This window comes from Macaca mulatta, chromosome 1, assembly GCF_049350105.2.
Source record: "Macaca mulatta isolate MMU2019108-1 chromosome 1, T2T-MMU8v2.0, whole genome shotgun sequence".
Lineage (NCBI taxonomy): Eukaryota > Metazoa > Chordata > Mammalia > Primates > Cercopithecidae > Macaca > Macaca mulatta.
This window is the reverse complement of record NC_133406.1, coordinates 234,636,368-234,656,123: the sequence shown is the minus strand read 5'-3', so window position 1 is coordinate 234,656,123 and position 19,756 is coordinate 234,636,368. Positions and strand designations below refer to the sequence as shown.

Sequence of the window (19,756 nt, the reverse complement as noted above, 5' to 3'; positions counted from 1 at the left end):
CATGGCGGGAACTCAGCCTCTAGGACAAGTCCTTCGGAGTCTGCCAGCCTCGGTAGCCCTCCCAGGCTGAGGGACCCCGAAGGAGGACAGGGCACCTGTGGTCCCTGAACCAGACCCAGGGTCTTCCTACCGTCCTTCCAAGGATGGCGAGCCCTCACCTTCATACGGAACACCTTCTTCCCACTCCGAATGGCATTGTCCTCAAAGGAAAACTCGTTCTCCCGGATCACCGAGCGGCTCTCCTTGTCCCCCGTGTAGGTGACCACATAGAAGTCGGGTGCCCACATCTCAAACTCGCGTTCCCAGTTGATGATGGTGGAGAGGGGCGCACTAACCAGGTAGGGCCCCTTGGAGTGGCCCTGAAGAAAGGGGACAATGCCGTGAGACCAGCTGCCCTCGGCCAGGACCGGCCACCCCTCCTGGCCACCTGCCCCGCCTGCCCACCTCCTTGTAGAGGGAGTAGAGGAACACGATGGTCTGCACCGTCTTGCCCAGACCCATCTCATCGGCCAGGATGGTGTCAGTGCCCTGCGCCCAGGAGAAGCGCAGCCAGTTGAGGCCCTCCAGCTGGTACGGGTGCAGCGTGCCGCCTGTGGAGTCGATGTACCACGGCTGCTTGTCGAACTTGACCGTGGGCTGCAGGGGAGGCAGCGGTTCAGACACGCCCCAGATCCTGGGCCACCAGAGTCCACACTACAGACCTTTGCACATGCAATTCCTTCTGCCTGGAACACTCTTCCCTCTCCTGTCTGTCTCCGTAACTCTTCTCTGGTTCTTGGATGGAATACCTCTTCCTCTAGGAAGCCCTCCCTGACTCCCAGCCTGGCTGAAGTGCTCCCACAGTGTCCTCCCATGGCAGCCCCGTACTTCCCCTATCAGGGAAATTTCCCAACTGCTGAATTCTCTGACTTTGAGCCCAGGTTGTCATCACCACCTTGGTCCTGCTCACTGCCTCCTCTTGAGCACCATCCAGGGCCTGGGACATGTAGTCACTTACTATTTTTTGGATGAACAACAAAACGAACATCTATCTGGGGCACTCTCAATGCCCCCAATAACTGGCTCCTCCACTTGATCCAAGCATTTGACATTTGTTTTTTTTTTTTTTTTTTTTTTTTTGAGACGGAGTCTCACGCTGTTGCCCAGGCTGGAGTGCAGTGGCGCGATCTCGGCTCACTGCAAGCTCCGCCTCCCGGGTTCCCGCCATTCTCCTGCCTCAGCCTCCTGAGTAGCTGGGACTACAGGCGCCCACCACCGCGCCCGGCTAATTTTTTGTATTTTTAGTAGAGACGGGGTTTCACTGTGGTCTCGATCTCCTGACCTTGTGATCCGCCCGCCTCGGCCTCCCAAAGTGCTGGGATTACAGGCTTCAGCCACCGCGCCCGGCCCTTTTTTTTTTTTTTTTTTTGAGACTGAGTCTCTGTTGCCCAGGCTGGAGTGCAGTGGCACGATCATCGCTCACTGCAGCCTCAATTTCCTGGACTCAAGGGATTCTCCTACCTCAGCCTCCCTAGTAGCTGGGACCACAGGCACAGCACCATGCCTGGCTAATTTTTAAATTTTATGTAGAGGTGGGATCTCACTATGTTGCCTCAAACTTCTGGGTTCAAGCGGCCCTCCCACCCCAGCCTCCCATGGTGCTAGGATTACAGGCATGAGCCACCATGCCCAGCCCATTTGCCTCTTGATCCTGCTCAAGGTCACTGGCCCCATGCAGTCCTCCCAATGGACCAGGCTCATCTGCCTTTCCTCGGCATCTGACAGGCGCCTGATAGTCCCAGGCCAGGCCCTCTGTGTTCTGTGGATACCCACCAAGGGCCCCTAGAAGACAGTGCATCTTCTGAAACAGATGCCCAGGGCTCATTGGCCCTCGTCTCCTCAGAGCCAACCCAGGGCCAGGCGCCAGTGGACACCCAGAGAGCTCTGCTGAGTGAGTTGGGTCTCCTCCCAGGTGAGAGTGGTGTGTAAGTAGCGTGTCAGCTACAATGCTATGAGGGGCCTTGCAGCTGTCCTAGCCCTCGTGGGCATGACACTGTCTGCACAAGCCATGAGGGCCCAAGGAAACGTCCCTTTGAGAACACACACCCCCTGCACATTCAAGTCTGGGGTGGGCAGGCCCTGGCAGCCCCACCCACTGCTGCCCCCCTACAACTCACGTCCACAATGGGCGTGTCCGGCGGCTTCTCCTGCTTGTCATCCCTCAGCTTCTTGCCCTTCTTGAGCAGCCTCTTGGGCAGCCTGGTGTCTTCCCCAAGCATCAGCTCCCTAGGAAAAGACATAGGATGCAGGTGAGCAAGGCTCAGCCCAGGAGCAGACCCCGGCAGCCTGTGCCCAGCAGCCGGATCCCTGCGGCCCACCTGTGGCCCCAGTAGGCCTGCTTAAGGTTGTCGTAGTAGGGGATGTCGATGTCATCGATCTCCCAGGTGCACTGGTCATAGGGTAGGTCTTTCCACTTGATCAGGTAGTGCACATCCCCCTTTTTGTCAAAGCTGCAACACAGTGAACAGATGTGGGTCGCTCAGGGCGTCACAGCACGGGTTTGATGAACCTGCCAGGATGCAGAGCCACTCACACCCAGGGTCGCCTCGGATGCTGGGCCCAGCCAGGAGGAGGGGACGAGGGCAGAAGCTCCAGGGAGGTGCAGCGGCTTGCCCGGGGCCACACAGCGAATGAGAGGGGGACGGGGCAGAGCCAGAAAGGGACACGGAGGCCAGCTGACAGAGGAGCAACCAGCCAGCCTCCCGCATCCTGTGCGCCTCTGTGGCAGGCATGAATCCCATTTGTCACGGGATCTGGATTTTCACAGGAGTTCTGGATTTCTAAGTTGGAAAGTTCTCTTTCCTGCCAATGGACTCAGTTTTCTAACTTAAAATACGGGAAGGACTTGTGCAGTGGCCATGCAGGGTGAGGAGCCGTCTCTGCAAAGTAGATAAGGACGCAATTCCTGCATGTGAGGCGGTCTCTTCCGGGGACACAAGGACCCAGTGGCCAAGCCCAGCAGCACACAGCTTGATTCTGGCCACTGGGAGGGTCCTCAGGGCCTCCCACCTGCCCAGGCTAAGGCAACCAGGCCAGAGGAGTGCTGCAGGGCCGGGCCGGGGCATGGCTACCCCACACAGCAGCGCGAGGAGGCACACAGACCCGGTGGGCAGCGGCTGCTGCGGGCCTGGGGGCCATAAAGAGAAAGACCAATCCCCAGTTACCACAGAAACTGATGTTTGTTTGTTTTCCAACACATAATTGATTGTTTTGCAGACTGGGGGAATAAATCCAGGGGAGCTTCACCTGTCCCACTTTGGAGCAGAGAGAAGAACTACCATGTATATTTTTAGCATGCAATTTAGTAAAGGTAGAAAACCATAGGCCAATTCATTGCCGGGAATTAGGTTCCCACAGAAACTGACCCTTGAAGGTCATTCTCAGGAAGGTCTGGAGAGGAAAAACGTGGGTGTCCCATAGTTGAAGGGGCAGCTTTTTCAAGTTCCGCGCCCCTCCTTCTGAAGACCGCCCACAGCCAGCCTCTGGCAAGCTCCGGTCACCTGTGCAGCAGTCTGTTCCCTACAAGGGCCTCAACGCCCAGCAGTTGGGAGCCAGGACTGAAATCTGAACATTTCAGGCTCTTAACCTCTGCTCTACCCAACAGCTGCCTGAAGCCAGAAGCACTGAGTGGCAGAGGCCACCGATCCTAAGCCCCTCAAAGGCAGAGGCCACAGGGTAGCCAGGTTGGGGAGCATAAGCTCCAAGCTGCCACCACACAGCAGGTACTCTGGGCCCCACCCCAAGGCCCATCTGTCAGCCACCACCAGTTCTCAAGCCCCTAAACTCAAGAATCGGCAGGAGTTCCCATCACCCACCAAATCAAAACCAAAGCCCACGGGCCTCCTGCCTCCGGCTCTTTGTCCCAGCCTCCTGCAACCTCTGATTGCTAAGGCATCCCAGGGAATTGCCAGACTGCTCCAGGAAGAGCTGCTGCTGGGGCACTGGGGGGTGCAACAGTGGCTAAGAAAGTAGGTCCTGCAGTCAGAAAGCATGGGGTTCAAATCCCAGCTCCACTCCGTGGCTGTGTGATTCTGGCAAGTGACTTAACCTTGCTGTGCCTATTCTCACATCAGTAAAACAGAGGTAAAAGAAAGACACCTCTCTCCCAGGGTAGGCGGTGCTCAGTACAGCCAGCTACTATTACAAACGTGGGGGAAATGCGGACATACCCCCACACCTCGGGCCTCCCGCATCCTCAGACCCCTCCTGCTGGTATCAAGCACTAACCCAGCACGAGGGTCCCGAACCCCCAAGGGTGTGAACACGTGTGCATGAGTGTGCAGGCATGCATGGGACGGCCCCTCCAGCAGATCAGGCAGATCTCCAGCACTGGGAGCCCTAGGCCCCTTCCTTATGCCCCTGCTGTGCCCACATGTGGTCCTGCACAGCAGCCCCAAGGCAAGGGCCCTGGTGCCCTGCCCTGCACCATTTTACAGAGCAAAGTAGCTGATGCGGCCCAGCCCCAGTGATGGGCAGGGAGGGTAGCCAGCTGCAGGCACACACCTATGGTTCAGGATTCGGTGAATCATCATCCACTCTGGCTTGATGCCATAGCGGTAGAAGCGCTCCTCCATCTTGGCATAGAGGGGGTCCTTGTTCTTCCTCTTCTCGCTCTTGCCATCCTCATCCCCAGAGCCGTAGTCAAAGGGGGGCGGCTCATCCATGTCATTCTTTCTTTGGTAGTTGCGATACATCACCGTGTGGTACAGCTCCAGCTGCTCACAGACGGGCACGAGCCACAGAAGGGGGATGAGCCATGGCCCTCTGCGTCTCCCTACCCAGCTCCCCTAGCCCCAGGCCAGCACCACCCCAACTCCCAACAGCACCCCTCAGTCAGAGGCGCTTCAGCCCCTTCCCGCCAGCCCGGGAGGGTCCAGGGCTCACCAGGTCCTGAGCCTTGGCACAGCCACCCTGCTGGGCACTCACCTGTAGCTCCTTCACCCAGGAGCAGTGCCAGTAGGACAGCCCTGCCCACTTGACAAAGAACTCTCTCTCAGGGATGCCCTCCAGGGGCTTGGGTGGAGGGAGGCTGGGCTCCACGTCAGGCCCAGGCAGCCCCACCATGAAGGGGGCAGGGGGCTCCGTCCACCTCCAGTGTAGAATCCTCTGGACTTTGCCCTTCAGTGGGGGACACTGTGGACAGAGAAGGGTCCCCAAGGTGGGGCTCAGCTGCAGGGCCCCACCCTGAGGCTCCCATGACAGCAGGCTGCCACGCAGGCTCCCTCCCATCAGTGCCACTGTCCCCAAGTCAGAACAGCACCACCGTGACGCCATGACATCCACCCCGTCCTCAGGAGCCGCATGGGTCATGCACACAGGAGACGGGCAATGGGGGTCTGGGAGACCACGTGGCCCTTTCACTCAGTGGTAAACTCATCGGCACCCAGAATATCTGAGCCAGGGTAGGTAAGACTGCCATATGCACACGACAGAGGGGGAAACTGAGGCCCACTCGGCAAGGGACAGCAGAGCAGGGAGCAGAATATGAAGTTCTGGACTTCCCCTACCTTAGGTCTTCCCATTGTACCCTGAAAAGAGGTCACATCATTGTGTGACCCCCAAGCACCCAGGGAGCATGAGCCCCATGCTGGAGCTCAGGGACATGGCAGCCTCCAATCCGCCATCCCTCACCTGGGGCAGGGCTGCACCCAAGCACTGTGCATCTAGGCTGGGACAATGAGGCCCCATTTCTGGCAGCCCACAGACACACTGCACGGGCCCTGACCGATGCTACGGTGACAATGAGCTGCTGGCTGGCAAAGGCGAGAAATGCAACCGCCACAAACCCCACCACCTGGGCCCTGAGATGGGTGGGAGCAGCCTTGGCCCTCCAAGGAGGCGGTGCTGAGCCTGGCTGGACAGGGTCAGGGGTGACTGATTCAGGGAGACAGCTCGGTTGGGGACAGCAGGTCCCAGCTCTGCTACTACCTGTCCTCGGAAACTTGTCCAAGCCTACTGAGCCTGCTTTCCCATCTGTAAAATGGCCCACCCCTTCCTCCACCTACCAGGTTTGTGGTGCCACATCACACCTGAAGGCATTCTAGAGGTGCAAGGTATACCACATAGCCAGCCTTCTTTTGGCCTTGGTGACAGCAAAGGCCAAGAGGCAGAGGAGGAGGAGGACACGGGAGGTAGGAAAGGCTCCTCCGCTGGCTCTGGGGGGAGTGGAAGAGGGGACCCTCCCACCGCATCCCAACTTCTCAGGGAAGAAGCTGAGAGGAACTCCACTCCTGCCTCCCTCCCATCCCCAGGGCCTTCCATGAATCCTAGGAAAGCACAGGAGGCTGCACCCCTCAAAAGGGTCCTTCCCTGACCCCGACACAGACACAGACAAGTATGCGCGCGGATGCACGCACACACACACACACACACACAGCACAAGCCCACATGCACACGGGACGGCCCAGGGCTAAAGGCAGCACAGCCCAGGACCTGAGGGGTGGGGGATCTGGCACCGCGGGGCGCAGGGCAGACAGCTCAGAGCAAGGGGCCTTCTCATGTCTACTGTGATTGGGGGATGAGGGATGGGGGTGCCTCTCTTCCTGCAGAAACTGATGCTCTGGCCCTAGGACCCTCCTACCCTCTCCCTATCCCCAGCCTCGGAACAGGAGCCAGGTCTGGGGTGGCTCCAGGGACCTGAATCTGAGGGACAGTTTGGCCCTTGTGTGGCCTTAGGCAGGTCATTCTGCTTCCCTGAGCCTCAGTTTTCTCATCTGAAAAGGAAATAACAAAATACGTGGTGCCAGAATACTCAGTAATGTTAAAGGATACTATGATGGACGTGGAGCCCTTGCAGAGCACGTGGTCACTGAACAGTGGTCGTGGTATTGGCATGATCACCACAGACCTGCCTGCCTTTCCCTAACACTCATGCCTCCCGTCTCTAGGGGTGTCAGACACGGAGCGGGATTTGGGGAAGCTAGAGTGGGCGTGGCCTCGAGCGGCGCGGGCGGAGCTTTGCGGGATCAGCTACCGAGGCGGGTCCGGAGCCGGCAGGGGCGGGGCCTTTTGAGGAGGGCAGGCCTTCCCCTGGGGGCGGGGCCTGTTCCTGGGGTGGGGCGGGGCGTCCGGCGCGGGGCGGGCGGAACACTCACAGTACAGCGCGGGCAGAGCCATTCACCGTTTGGGATCTCGGGCAGTGGCGGGTTGAGGCAATGCAGGTGGTAGGAGGAGGGGCAGGCATCGCAGCAGAGCAGCTCGCCCCCGTCCTTGCACACGCGGCAGAACTCCATGTGATCATCCTCCTCCTCCTCGCAGCCGCCCTCCTCCTCTTCGTCGTCGTCGTCCTTTGGCTCCCACTGGATCCCCTCCTTCTCCTGGGGGAGGAGGCCAGGTGGAGGCACCCTGGGCGGGGTCCCCGCTCCACCAGGGCCTGACTCCCTCCCTCCCCCACAGCATTTCCCCGCATTCTGCCCCCAAATGAGGGCACAGGGGTGGGGGAGCCAGGCGTGGCCCCGCTCCCAGCCCGGGGCTCTGCCAAGGCTTACACAATGGGGGCAGCTCCACTTGCCCTCGGGAGCCTTCTCCAGCTCTGGGTCCAGGCACACGAGATGGTAGGCCCTCGGGCAGGTGTCGCACAGGATGATCTCCCCACCTTGCTGGCACACCTCACAGTAATCCTGGTGGTCTGTCTCATAGCCGTCACCATCATCAACTAAGGTAGGGGAGAGGCAGTCATGGAAGGCCTCATCCGCACTCCCAGAACACAACCAACTGCACCGCCCCAGGCCAGACAGCCACAGAGTAGATGCATAATAGATGGTGGGTGGATAGGTGGGTGGATGAGTGGACTGACGGTTGAGGTTGTAAAAGGGTAAGGAGATAGAAGATGGATAAAAGGAAAGAAGGAAGGAAGGAAGGGTAAGAGAGTGGGTGGATGGGTAGAAAGATGAATGGATAGATGGATGAATGGACAAATGGATGGATGGATGAATGGATGGACAAATGGATGGATGGACGATGGATGAACAAGATGGATGGATGGATGGATGGATGGATGGATGGATGGACTGATAGATGAACAAATGGATGGATGGAGCAATGGATGATGAATGGACAAATGGATGGATGGATGGATGGACTCATAGATGAACAGATGGATGGATGGACAAATGGATAGACGGATGGAGAGATGGATGATGAATGGACAAATGGATGGATGGATGATGAATGATGAATAGACAAATGGATGGATGATGAATGGACAAATGGATGGATGATGAACGGACAGATGTATGGATGGATGGATGGATGAACAAATGGATGGATAATGGATGGACAAATGGATAGATGATGGATGGATGGACAAATGGATAGGCGGACGGATAATGGATGGATGGATGGACAAATGGATGGACAGATGAATGGATGGATGGGCAAATGAGTGGATGGATGGGCAAACAGATGAATGACGGATGGACAAATGGATGGATGGATGGATGGATGGATGGATAAGTGGATGGATGTATAGACGGATGAATGGACAAAAGAATGCATGGATGTATGGATAAACAAATAGATGGATGAATGCATGGACAAATGGATGGATGATGGATGGATGGACAAATGGATGGACAGATGGATGCATGGATGGACAAATGGATGGATAATGGATGGACAAATAGAAGGATGATGGATGCATGAATGGATGGATGATGGACAAATGGATGGATGGATGGACAAATGGATGGGTGGGCAAAAGAATGGATGGATGGATGAATGAACAAATGGATGGATGGGTAGACAAATGAATGATGGATGGATAGATGGGTAGATGGATGGATGGATGGTGGGTGAACAAATGAATGGATAATAGATGAACAAATGAATGGATAATGGATGGACAAATGGATGGATGGATGATGGATGGATGGATGATAGATGAATGGACAAATGGATGGATGATGGATGGATGGACAAATGGATGGATGGATGGATGGATGGATGGGATGGATGGATGAACAGACGGATGGATGGCTGGATGGATGGACAAAAGGACGGACGAATGGATGGATGGATGGATGGATGGATGGATGGATGGATGGATGGGCAAGTGGATGGATGGGTGATGGGATGATGGATGGGTGGATGGATGGACAAAAGAATGAATGAATAGATGGATGGATGGATGGTGGATGGATAACTGACGGATGGATGATGGATGATGGATGAATGGCTGGATGGATGAGGGATGGATGGATAAAAAGAAAGAACTGAGGGAAAGAGGGAGAGGGAGGGATGGGAAGGGAGGTGAGGGGACAGATGGGTGTTAAGTGGGTGGGGGGTGACTGAATAGAGGATGGCGATGAGATGAAGCACTTCCCTCTTCGGTCTAATGCAAATGCCCTGGGGAGGCTCCCACCATAGGTTCCATGTTCTTTCCTCACTGGGACAGGATGCCCCTCCCCAGACAGTAGAGACCAGGGCCGTGTGTGAAACACAGGGGCCCCACCTGGCCAAGACATGAGGATGCCCTTCCCCTGCTTCCCGCGGGGAGGTTCCATGCCCCACACATCCACCCCGCAGGCCGAGAACCCTCCACATGGGGAGTCCTACTAGTGCCCCCCTACATCCACCCAGCAGGCCAAGAACTCTCCAGAAGGGGAGTCATACTCCTCTTCTTCTTGCGCCTCCTCTTGCTCTTCTTGCCCAGGGCTGCAGAGCACTCGGAGCGCACGGAGGCACTGTGGATGCTGGCGCTGTCGAAGTCCGACTCCTCCCTCTCATCTTCTTCACTCTACAGGGGAAGACAAGGTCCTGTGATCCCAGGGCCTCACCCAGAAGGCTTCGCTGGCCTGGGCAGTGTGGGGTGGGACAAAGCACAGAAGAGGCTCTGGAGACACAGCACTCTCTGCGATTCGCATCAGCCCCCCACACAGCTGAAAACCTCACATTACAGCCTACCTGTCCAGCCCGATGTCCCACCACCCACCCAGAGCCCTGCTCTCCAGCCTCAGACACTTCCCACAATTTCCACCTCTGAACAGCTTCCCAGGCCCTGCCCTCCATCCTGCCAAACTCCTAAACATCCTTCAAGGGGCAGCCCTAGGGACAACTCCTCCAAGGACTCTTCCCAGATCTCTCCTTTACTGGACCTGTTGTGACTGCCTGTGTGCCAGGTCTGGCCTGTCCCATCTGACTGGTATATCACGGACTCTCCACCAGCGAACATGCCTGCCAGGTGACAAGTGCTACAGGACTATGGCCCGCCATGGCTGAGCAGAGGGCCTGGCACACAGTAGGTGCTCAACAAATATCTGCTAAGCTGAACTAGACCATCAGCTCCAGGGTGGGCCATACCTTCTCTCCATGCTCCCCTCCAGACCTGACACTGGCTTCTGCCAAAGGGCAGGGAAACAGCTTCCAACTCCACCCCACTGCAGGGTGGGGGTGAGGTGAGGGAGGCAGCTACCTATGGGGGTGACGAGGGTGAATGCCCCTCACACTCACAGAGAAAGGGGGGCCCCAAGGTTGAGTAAGACCTGGGCTTAGCGTCTGAGCCTGGGCCCAGAGCTGGCCCTGAGGACAGGAGGAGGTAACTGGGACTCCAGCCAGTCTGATCCTGCCCACATGCCACTTCTCTAGGGTCCAGCCCCATCCAACTACTCCCCCGAGAGCAGACCTGGGCGCTGGGCGGCCAGGGCCCACCAGGACAGATTCCTCCAGCTGCTGCCCAAATGGAGCTACAGTTGTAGACAGCAGGAGCCATGACTGAGCTCCCAGCTCAGGAGGGTGAGCCAGGGGAGTACTCCCTGCCCAGAGTCCAAGTCAGAAGGGTCCTTGGAAGGATTCAGTCTAAACCCCTCATCACACAAATGGAGAAACTGAGGTCCAGCACATCTGCACGTAGACTGGAAGGAGAGTAGGGGAGGGGTGCAACCTGCCCCAGCTAGTCTGTAATGAACTGAAGGCCCTCGCCTGGCCCCTGCGTGCTCACATGCAGACACATACGCTGCAAACGCACACACAAGTGCACACACGCACATACTTACCGAGGAGCCTTTCTTCCTCTTGTTGCTGATCCCTCCAAAGCGGAACTTGAGCCCGGCCATCTTTTTCCCTTTGCCCTTTTTCTTCCCATCTTTGGAGCCTTTGATCTTCTTCCTCACTCCAGGCCCTGAAACACAGCGGTAATGATAGCCAACCACTGCCACCACTGATGGCCTGCTTCCTGCCATCATCTCACTGAGCTCTCGGTTACACAATAAGGAAAGGGTCATTTCTACCATCACCCCTTTTCAGACGAGACACCTGAAGCTTGGAGAGGTGAAACCCTTGCTTAAAATCACACAGCAAGGCCGGGCGCAGTGGCTCAAGCCTGTAATCCCAGCACTTTGGGAGGCCGAGATGGGCAGATCACGAGGTCAGGAGTTCGAGACCATCCTGGCTAACATGGTGAAACCCCGTCTCTACTAAAAAATACAAAAAACTAGCCGGGCGAGGTGGTGGGCGCCTGTAGTCCCGGCTACTCGGGAGGCTGAGGCAGGAGAATGGCGTAAAAACCCGGGAGGCAGAGCTTGCAGTGAGCTGAGATCCGGCCACTGCACTCCACCCTGGGCGACACAGCGAGACTCCGTCTCAAAAAAAAAAAAAAAAAAAAAAAAATCACACAGCAAATGAGGCAAAACCAGACGACGGCTCTGACCGGAGGCTGCTCTGACCACCCTGCTGCCCCTTGTCCATGACCCACAGAAATGTGGCTCTCTTGGGAGGAGCCCCTATACTGTCCTCAACCACCGAAAGGAGGCACCAGCCATCCCCCACAGCCAGCAGGGCCACTGAAGGCACAGCCACGCACCTGTGGTCCATGCCTGAGCCCCCAAACGATGTCCTGGGGCCAAAAGGCCTTTTCCCACCTGCTAGCCAGGTAATGTTGGTCCCACCCAAGACCGCCCCACCTCTGCCAGCCAACCCCAGCAAAGGCCAGCAGGGTTGAGGCTGTTTTTATGGAGCTGGCCACAGGGCAATTAGCTACCCGGGGAGTAATGACCCGGGAAGGAAGGGGGGCCTGGAGGCAGGGATGCACACCCCACAGAGGCAGCCTCTCCCCAGGCCCTCCTCTGGCCACACCACATACAGGGACATGGAGCTAGGAGCCCAGCTGTACCCTCCATGGCGCCATGGAAAATCTCTTTCAATTTTCCAAGCTCTGAATAGGCAGCTCATGGAATCAATAGCTCAGCAGCTGGAGCCCGAGAGGAAACGAGAAAACAAGGCAGCCTGGGCCTACAGGGGCGGGCCGGGAGCCCCTCCCGAGATCCTGATGGCCCAGACAGAGCAGGACAGGGAACAGACTCTGACCCTTGTCACTTCGCCCGCCAGGCTCCCTTCAGAGACTTGGCACGGTGGTGTCAGACACAGCACCCCAGAAACTAAAGCTCCTTGGGGCTGAAAGAAGGGGTCCCCAGAGCCCCCTCAGCCCCTTCCATCAAAACCCAAATCAGCTAGACACGGTGGCTCATGCCTGCAAGCCCAGCACTCTGGGAGGCTGAGGTGGGCGGATCACCTGAGGTCAGGAGTTCCGAGACCAGCCTGGCCAACACGGCGAAACCCCGTCTCTACTAAAAATACAAAAAATTAGCCAGGTGTGGTGGTGCACTCACTCCTGTAATCCTAGCTACTCAGGAGGCTGAGGCAGGAAAATTGCTTGAACCCAGAAGGCGGAGGTTGCAGTGAGCAGAGATCGAGCCACTGTACTCCGGCCTGGAGGACAGAGTGAGAGTCTGTCAAAAAAAAAAAAAAAAAATCAGGGCACCCAGGAAAGCTGAGATGCAGGTAACTGACAGCCCTGCGGAGATCAATGTCCCCAACCTCCAAGAGGCCAGAAACCCCCACCCAGAAACCTCCCTCCCCAAGGCCTTCAAGTCACAGGGGGCCTCTGCTGCCCCCATCCTCCCCACCCAGACACCCAGCCACTGAGGCAGAATTTGGATCTCGACCTCCTTCCAGGCCTGTCCCAGAACAGCCTTCCTGGGAAGCCAGACCTGGCCATGCCCAGTCCCTCCAACTCCTGCCTGCTTCCCGGATCCTAAAGCTGGAGAGGCAGGGCCTCCATGCTCCACGCTGGCCAAGGGCCTGGAACAACCCTGCACACAGTGGGTGTGCAGACAAGAGGGAGAGACGGGCTCAACTGGGGCCTCCTCCTCCTCCCCAGGAACAGCACAGGCTGAAACCCAAGAGCCTGCCAACTCCCAGAAACCGGGGCTGGAGTGGCTCCACTCTGCGTACCTCTGTTCTTGCCCTCCCTCCAGGCCCACGTCAGGGGCACCTCCTGGCTGGCCAGGCTCAAACCTCTCAAACCTCAGCCCACATCATCACCTCTGCTTCTCCACCAGCCCCAAAAGGTAGTCAGGCACAAAAGAGGCGAGGGATGCTGCCTCACTGCTGAGAAAGGACCGAGCAATCCAAGGTCACACAGGCATAGGGCCATCGATAAGGAGCACGCCAGTTGCCCCCCCCTGCCCGCGTCTGCCCTGTGGCTTCTCCTGTAGGGTCTGAGGGAGATCTCTTCCCAGCGGGACTAGGTGCCCACTCACCCCCAGCCTTACCTTTGCCCTCCTTGGTCTTGGCTTTGCGGATAAGCACAGGCTGGGGCACCTGCGGGGGGCTGACGGCTAGCGGAGGGGAGATGGTGACTGTCTCTACAGCCGCAGCCACTGCCGCCGCCGCTGCTGCCGCCGAGCTGCCCTTGAAGGGGTTGTTGGCGCTGAACTCTCGCCACTTGGCACCCAGGACGGTCATCATTTTGGACATGGGAATCTTCGGGTTCTTCTTGGCAATGAGTGGCCTGTTGGGGGAGAGGCAGGAGAGGGAGGGCAGGGCCAGGTGAGATGAGAGGCCCACCCTAGCCCCGGCAGGGCCCACCCCTCTGCCACGCATGCAATCTATGGCAGCAACCCCAGGTTCCTGATTAGAGAAACTATGCGGGAAACCCGCTGACCACAGCCCGCCCCCAAAACACCCCCGCTTCCTGTCCACACCTACAGCCCACCCCCAAAACACCTCCGCTTCCTGTCCACACCCACAGCCCGCCCCCAAAACACCCCCGCTTCCTGTCCACACCCACAGCCCGCCCCCAAAACACCCCCGCTTCCTGTCCACACCCACAGCCCGCCCCCAAAACACCCCCGCTTCCTGTCCACACCCACAGCCCGCCCTCAAAACACCCCCGCTTCCTGTCCACACCCACAGCCCGCCCTCAAAACACCCCCGCTTCCTGTCCACACCCACAGCCCGCCCCCAAAACACCCCCGCTTCCTGTCCACACCCACAGCCCGCCCTCAAAACACCCCCGCTTCCTGTCCACACCCACAGCCCGCCCTCAAAACACCCCCGCTTCCTGTCCACACCCACAGCCTGCCCTCAAAACACCCCCGCTTCCTGTCCACACCCACAGCCCGCCCCCAAAACACCCCCACTTCCTGTCCACACCCACACCCACAGCCTGCCCCCAAAACACCCCCGCTGCCTGTCCACACCCACAGCCCGCCCCCAAAACACCCCCGCTGCCTGTCCACACCCACAGCCCACCCCCCAAAACACCCCTGCTGCCTGTCCACACCGTCTGCCCCCAAAACACCCCCGCTGCCTGTCCACACCCACAGCCCACCCCCAAAACACCCCCGCTGCCTGTCCACACCCACAGCCCGCCCCCAAAACACCCCCGCTTCCTGTCCACACAGTTGGTTATTTTCTCATCGGGTTTTCAGGCCCTGCAAGACTTGGGGGGCCACAGAGGGGCTACAGTTGGCCTCTGGGTCTCTGTCCCACCTCTACCAGAGCTGAGAGGCCATGGTGGTGAACGACCCCCCAGGAAAGACTGGAACCACCTTCCCCAATGGGAAAAGACTCGAGGGCCCAGGGGCAGGGCCCACAAGGGAAGGCCTGGAGGTCTGTGAACATGAAGGGGTCCTGCCCCCTCCCTCCAGCTCCCTCAGGTTGCTGAGTCGGCCTGACAGAGCCCACCCCTACCACAGACACCTGGGCTTCATTCCTCCACCTCCCTCCCGACTTGGTACCACCAGAGGATGCGCCGACCTTGAGAACAGCCCTGGTGCCCGGCCCACCTGAGGAACTGGCTGAAGGCCTTGTAGTTGGTCAGCGTGTGGTAGTCCTCCTCCGAGAACAGGTAGTCCACGTCATCCAGGCCCCACTCAGCCATGAGCTGCCCCGAGGACTTGGGCTCCTACAGAGACCCAGGCCAGAGGTAGAGTTGTTGAGGGGCCTTCTAACCTGTACCCCCATCCCCAGGGTCCCTGCCTAGGAGGCTTCGGCACAGGGGAGAGAGGTGGGGTCATGTCTGCAACGTAACTGGACCATTCTCACCCACCCTGGGAAACACTCAAGCCCTGCAGCCCCGCAGCCCCGCAGCCCCGCAGCTCCCAATCTGTGCCGTGTCTCAGATGCCAGCCCGTGGGAGTGCAGGCAAAGTGTTCGATGTCAGGGTTTGGGGAGAGGCCATGTGTGTGCCCAGAACCTCCAGAAAGGGAAATCAGCCAGGTGTGGGAAAAGAGACTGGACGCCTGAGACCAGGCCTCCATCCTGAGATACGGCTGCCCAACCGGCCTCAGGACGCCAGGGCATGACAACAGAACTCGCCCTCTGGGGGACTGCATTCTGGGGATTTGGACAGCAGGAGAGCACGGTGCCCTAAGACAGGAAGACGTCCCTGATAAGGATGTAGGGCTACAGGGCTTCCTAAGTCACTTTAGAAAGACACGACGCCTCCAGGCCAGGGGTGATGGCTCACACCCGTAATCTCAACACTTTAGGAGGCCAAGGCAGACAGATCATTTGAGGTCAGGAGTTCGAGATCAGCCTGGCCAACATGCTGAAACCCCTTCTCTACTGAAATACAAAAATTATCTGGGTGTGTTGGTGTAATCCCAGCTATTCAGGAGCCTGAGGCAGGAGAATCACTTGAACTCAGGAGGCGGAGGTTGCAGTCAGCTGAGATGGCGCCACTGCACTCCAGCCTGGGTGGTAGAGCGAGATTCTGTCTCAAAAAAAAAAAAAGACATGAGGCCTCCCCAGGGTGCCAGGTATAGCCACGTCAGCCCCTGTAAAGGACAGGACACTGCTGAGGCAGGGGCATGGGACAATGGGCCAGCTGGGGACAGAGCCCTGAGAGGGTCCAACTACTGCTGAGGCCTGGGGTGGGGCAACATCCCAGGGGCACAGTGTGTTCACAAGAGAGCTAGCCCGGGGTCAGGTGACCAGATCAACAGGCAGCCCGGGCTGGCAGGGCTCAGAAACGGAGGTGCTGGCTGTGGGCATGGGCTGCTTCTGATCCTGGCTCTACCACACACCAGTGGTGAGAGGTGGACAAGTTACTGAACTTTCCTGCCTCAGTTTCCCCATCTGTAAAATGAAGATAATGGTACACTGCCTTGCAGAACAGAATGAGTTAGTGCAGGTGCTTGGAACAGGGTGTGTCAAAATGTGTTAGTAACTATTAGCACCCAACCCACCTGCCTTCCTCCTTCCCCAACATCCCACTTCTTCCAGGCAGCCCTGAGCTGCCCCTACCCAACCTGATACATTAAGCCAATCAGTACACACCACTCCTAGGCCAAAGTCTGGTCAGGCCAGTCATGTCTTAAGCCAGTCCAATCAGGGGAATGCTGGTCTCCTGCTTGCACACCTGGATACTGGAGGCCTGCTCTCCCTCCTGCTGGAGGGGACCAAGAAGCCCCGAGCAGCTGCTGCCCTCATTCTCAGCCACAAGAGTGCTCAGCCACGAGCGTGTCTGGCCTAAGCCCAACACTGACACAGCAGAGGCAGGGTGAATGATGCAAAGAAACAGCCTCTGATAACACCAATGGGTCCCACAACCCCGATGCCCCTTGCCTCTCAGTTCTCAGGGCCCTGATTCCACACATCCCTCTACTGCCTAGGCCCCAGAGCTGGGCTTCTGCTCCTGCAAAAGAAGGCTGCCCTGAGCATCTCCCAGCACTGAGAACCAGTCTGCCTGTCCAGGTTGCGGGAGGCCTCCAGAGCCCATTCTTGCCTCTTGTTCTGTGACACCTCAGAGAAGTCCCCAGACGGGGCCCCCTCTGTGGCTGACCTGCCCCCATGGACACACACGGCTGTTCCTGATGGCACACGGACCCCTTGGCCCCCACCCAGGACAGCAGAGCAGCAGGTGAGCGAGGGGATGATACTGTTACGGGGTGACCCTGAATCACTCCCTTAAGTGAAGCTTTCAGAACTGCCAGCCCTGCAGCAGTGATCTGTCTCCAGTGACTCACAACACTCCACTGACTCCCGAAATCACCCCCGGTGTCAGGACACCGCCAGGAAGAATTGCTCCTCCTCTGGCACCTCCCAACTTCAGTTATTCACATTCATGATTTCCGCCTCACCCAACAGCAACTGTACTAATATTTACAGAGCGTTTATCTTTAAATCCGCGGCCAGCCCAAACTCAGCCTCGGTGTCTCATAAAAGAACAAAGGGAGCACAGTGTTCCTGGATGGCACTGTCACTCACCCGCTGCCTGTCCACCAGCCTCACCCCTGGCCTCTCCGCCTCCCCAAGGAGCCCCAGGGTGCAGCCTCTGAGACTTCAGAGCACCTCAGCATGACCATAAAGGCCTGGCTTACTTCACATCATTTCCCATGTTCCTGGGGATGCTGGACCCAGGGGAGAGCTGGCCCATCTCTGTAACTGCTCTGCCCCGCATGCACTAGGAGACTCCAGGAATGCCTGCTTGGGCAGGATTTCAGGACACAAGTTCCCTTCCTACCATAAACAAAGCTGTCCAGCACTTCTTGTGGCAAAGAATCCATTTGTTGTTTTATTTTCCCAAATTGCTCCAAGCAAGAGGTTCCTGACACTAAACTGGAGCTCACACTATCTATCACTCTCCCCAGAAATAGCTGCTCACTCGTGCGGGCAAGCTGTTGGCAGAGCAGACAGTACATCAGCAAGATGCTGCACGATCTCCACCACTGAGCCCTAAATTTCATCCATCCTTACTGTGCATGCACACACGCACGCACGAGAGCACACATGCTCATGGCTCCATCTTCAGGTCAGCTGGGAAAGGACACTCTGGCCCTTCGGACTCAGGCTCTCAGGTCAGAAGGCAGAGAACAGGCCGGGCACAGTGGCTCACGCCTGTAATCCCAACACTTTGGGAGGCTGAAGCGGACAGATCACCTGAGGCCAGGAGTTCAAGACCAGCCTGGCCAACATGGCTAAACCCCATCTCTACTAAAAATACAAAAGTTAGCTGGGCGTGGTGATGCGTCCCTGTAGTACCAGCTACTTGGAAGGCTAAGGCAGGAGCCACCGCACTCCAGTCTGGGCAACAGAGCAAAACTCCATCTTAAAAAAACAAAAAACAGGCTGGACACCGTGGCTCACGCCTGTAATTCCAGCACTTTGGGAGGCTGAGGCAGGTGGATCACGAGGTCAAGAGATGGAAACCATCCTGGTCAACATGATGAAATCCCATCTCTACTAAAAATGCAAAAATTAGCCAGGTATGGTGGCATGCACCTGTAGTCCCAGCTACTCGGGAGGCTGAGGCAGGAGAATCACTTGAATCTGGGAGGCAGAGGTTGCAGTAAGCTGAGGTCGCGCCACTGCACTCCAGCCTGGCAACAGAGCGAGACTCCATCTCACAAAAAAAAAAAAAAAAAAAAAAAAAAAAAAAAACCCATATAGGCAAGAGGCTCAGCCCCTCCAACGGGGATGTCGCTCTGTCCCCCCAGCCAGGCCTCCATAGTCACCTTTAAACATCCGTCATCATTATCATCCTCATCCTCATCCTTCTTTTTTCGCTTGGCTTTTTTCTCCTTCTTGTCCTTGAGTTTCTTCTTCTTCTTTTTATTTGGGGAGTAGTCACTACCCTCACTCTCCGACTTCTCTTCCAGATCCTCTTCATTCTCTGATAGCTCATCATTGCTTCCCTGGAAAAGAAGGGGGACAGTGAGGGCAACAGAGGCCTCACAAACATCCAGAGTCCTGGGTGGCAGGATGACCCTGAAAGCTACCTCCTGGCCCACGCTGGGGATCGGTCATCATCAGGGACCACTGCTCACGGCTCAGCCCCAAAGTCCAGCCAAAGGGGCAACCCCAAGCCAGCCTAAGCGAAGTCTTGTCTCCAGGGTCTACGCCACAGGAAGCAGTGGAGCCTGCAGATGAGGCAAGGTGAGAGCAGCTCTCTGGTGAGAGCAGGCTTCTCCATCGGCAAGCTCAGCTTGGCCCACTCCGGCAGCCCTGCAGGTGAACTCAGGCTCTGCTTCAGTCATCATCAGGCTTCTACGGACTTTGGAGGCTGAACCAGTTTTACATGACGGGGCATGGACCCAGGAGCCGGTGTTGGAGGATGTGGTCCCAGAGTTAAAAAGCCAAGTGCAGAAGGCCGGGCGTGGTGGCTCAAGCCTGTAATCCCAGCACTTTGGGAGGCCAAGATGGGCGGATCACAAGGTCAGGAGATCGAGACCATCTGGCTAACACGGTGAAACCCCGTCTTTACTAAAAAATACAAAAAACTAGCCGGGCGAGGTGGCGGGCGCCTGTAGTCCCAGCTACTTGGGAGGCTGAGGCAGGAGAATGGCATGAACCCCGGAGGCAGAGCTTGCAGTGAGCTGAGATCCGGCCACTGCACTCCAGCCTGGGCGACAGAGCGAGACTCCGTCTCAAAAAAAAAAAAAAAAAAAAAAACCAGAGTGCACAGGAAGAGCCCCAGCCAGGGAAAGGCCCCAGC

At 57.4% G+C, this 19,756-nt stretch overlaps 1 protein-coding gene across 2 annotated transcripts in view; it reads right to left on the bottom strand.

Annotated features, from left to right (window-relative positions):
• The window catches only part of CHD5 (chromodomain helicase DNA binding protein 5), a 156,682-nt gene that overhangs the window by 41,592 nt on the left and 95,334 nt on the right, over nucleotides 1-19,756 (bottom strand). For both annotated transcript variants that reach the window (XM_077976284.1, XM_015140724.3), the window contains 13 exons: nucleotides 18,777-18,956; nucleotides 15,105-15,223; nucleotides 13,587-13,825; nucleotides 11,031-11,155; nucleotides 9,652-9,775; nucleotides 7,527-7,693; nucleotides 7,134-7,355; nucleotides 4,966-5,172; nucleotides 4,543-4,754; nucleotides 2,358-2,489; nucleotides 2,157-2,265; nucleotides 445-636; nucleotides 159-359 (listed from right to left, as the gene is read on the bottom strand). In XM_077976284.1, coding sequence (XP_077832410.1) covers nucleotides 159-359; nucleotides 445-636; nucleotides 2,157-2,265; nucleotides 2,358-2,489; nucleotides 4,543-4,754; nucleotides 4,966-5,172; nucleotides 7,134-7,355; nucleotides 7,527-7,693; nucleotides 9,652-9,775; nucleotides 11,031-11,155; nucleotides 13,587-13,825; nucleotides 15,105-15,223; nucleotides 18,777-18,956 — 2,229 coding nt within the window. The remainder of the gene's footprint in view (nucleotides 1-158; nucleotides 360-444; nucleotides 637-2,156; nucleotides 2,266-2,357; nucleotides 2,490-4,542; nucleotides 4,755-4,965; nucleotides 5,173-7,133; nucleotides 7,356-7,526; nucleotides 7,694-9,651; nucleotides 9,776-11,030; nucleotides 11,156-13,586; nucleotides 13,826-15,104; nucleotides 15,224-18,776; nucleotides 18,957-19,756) is intronic.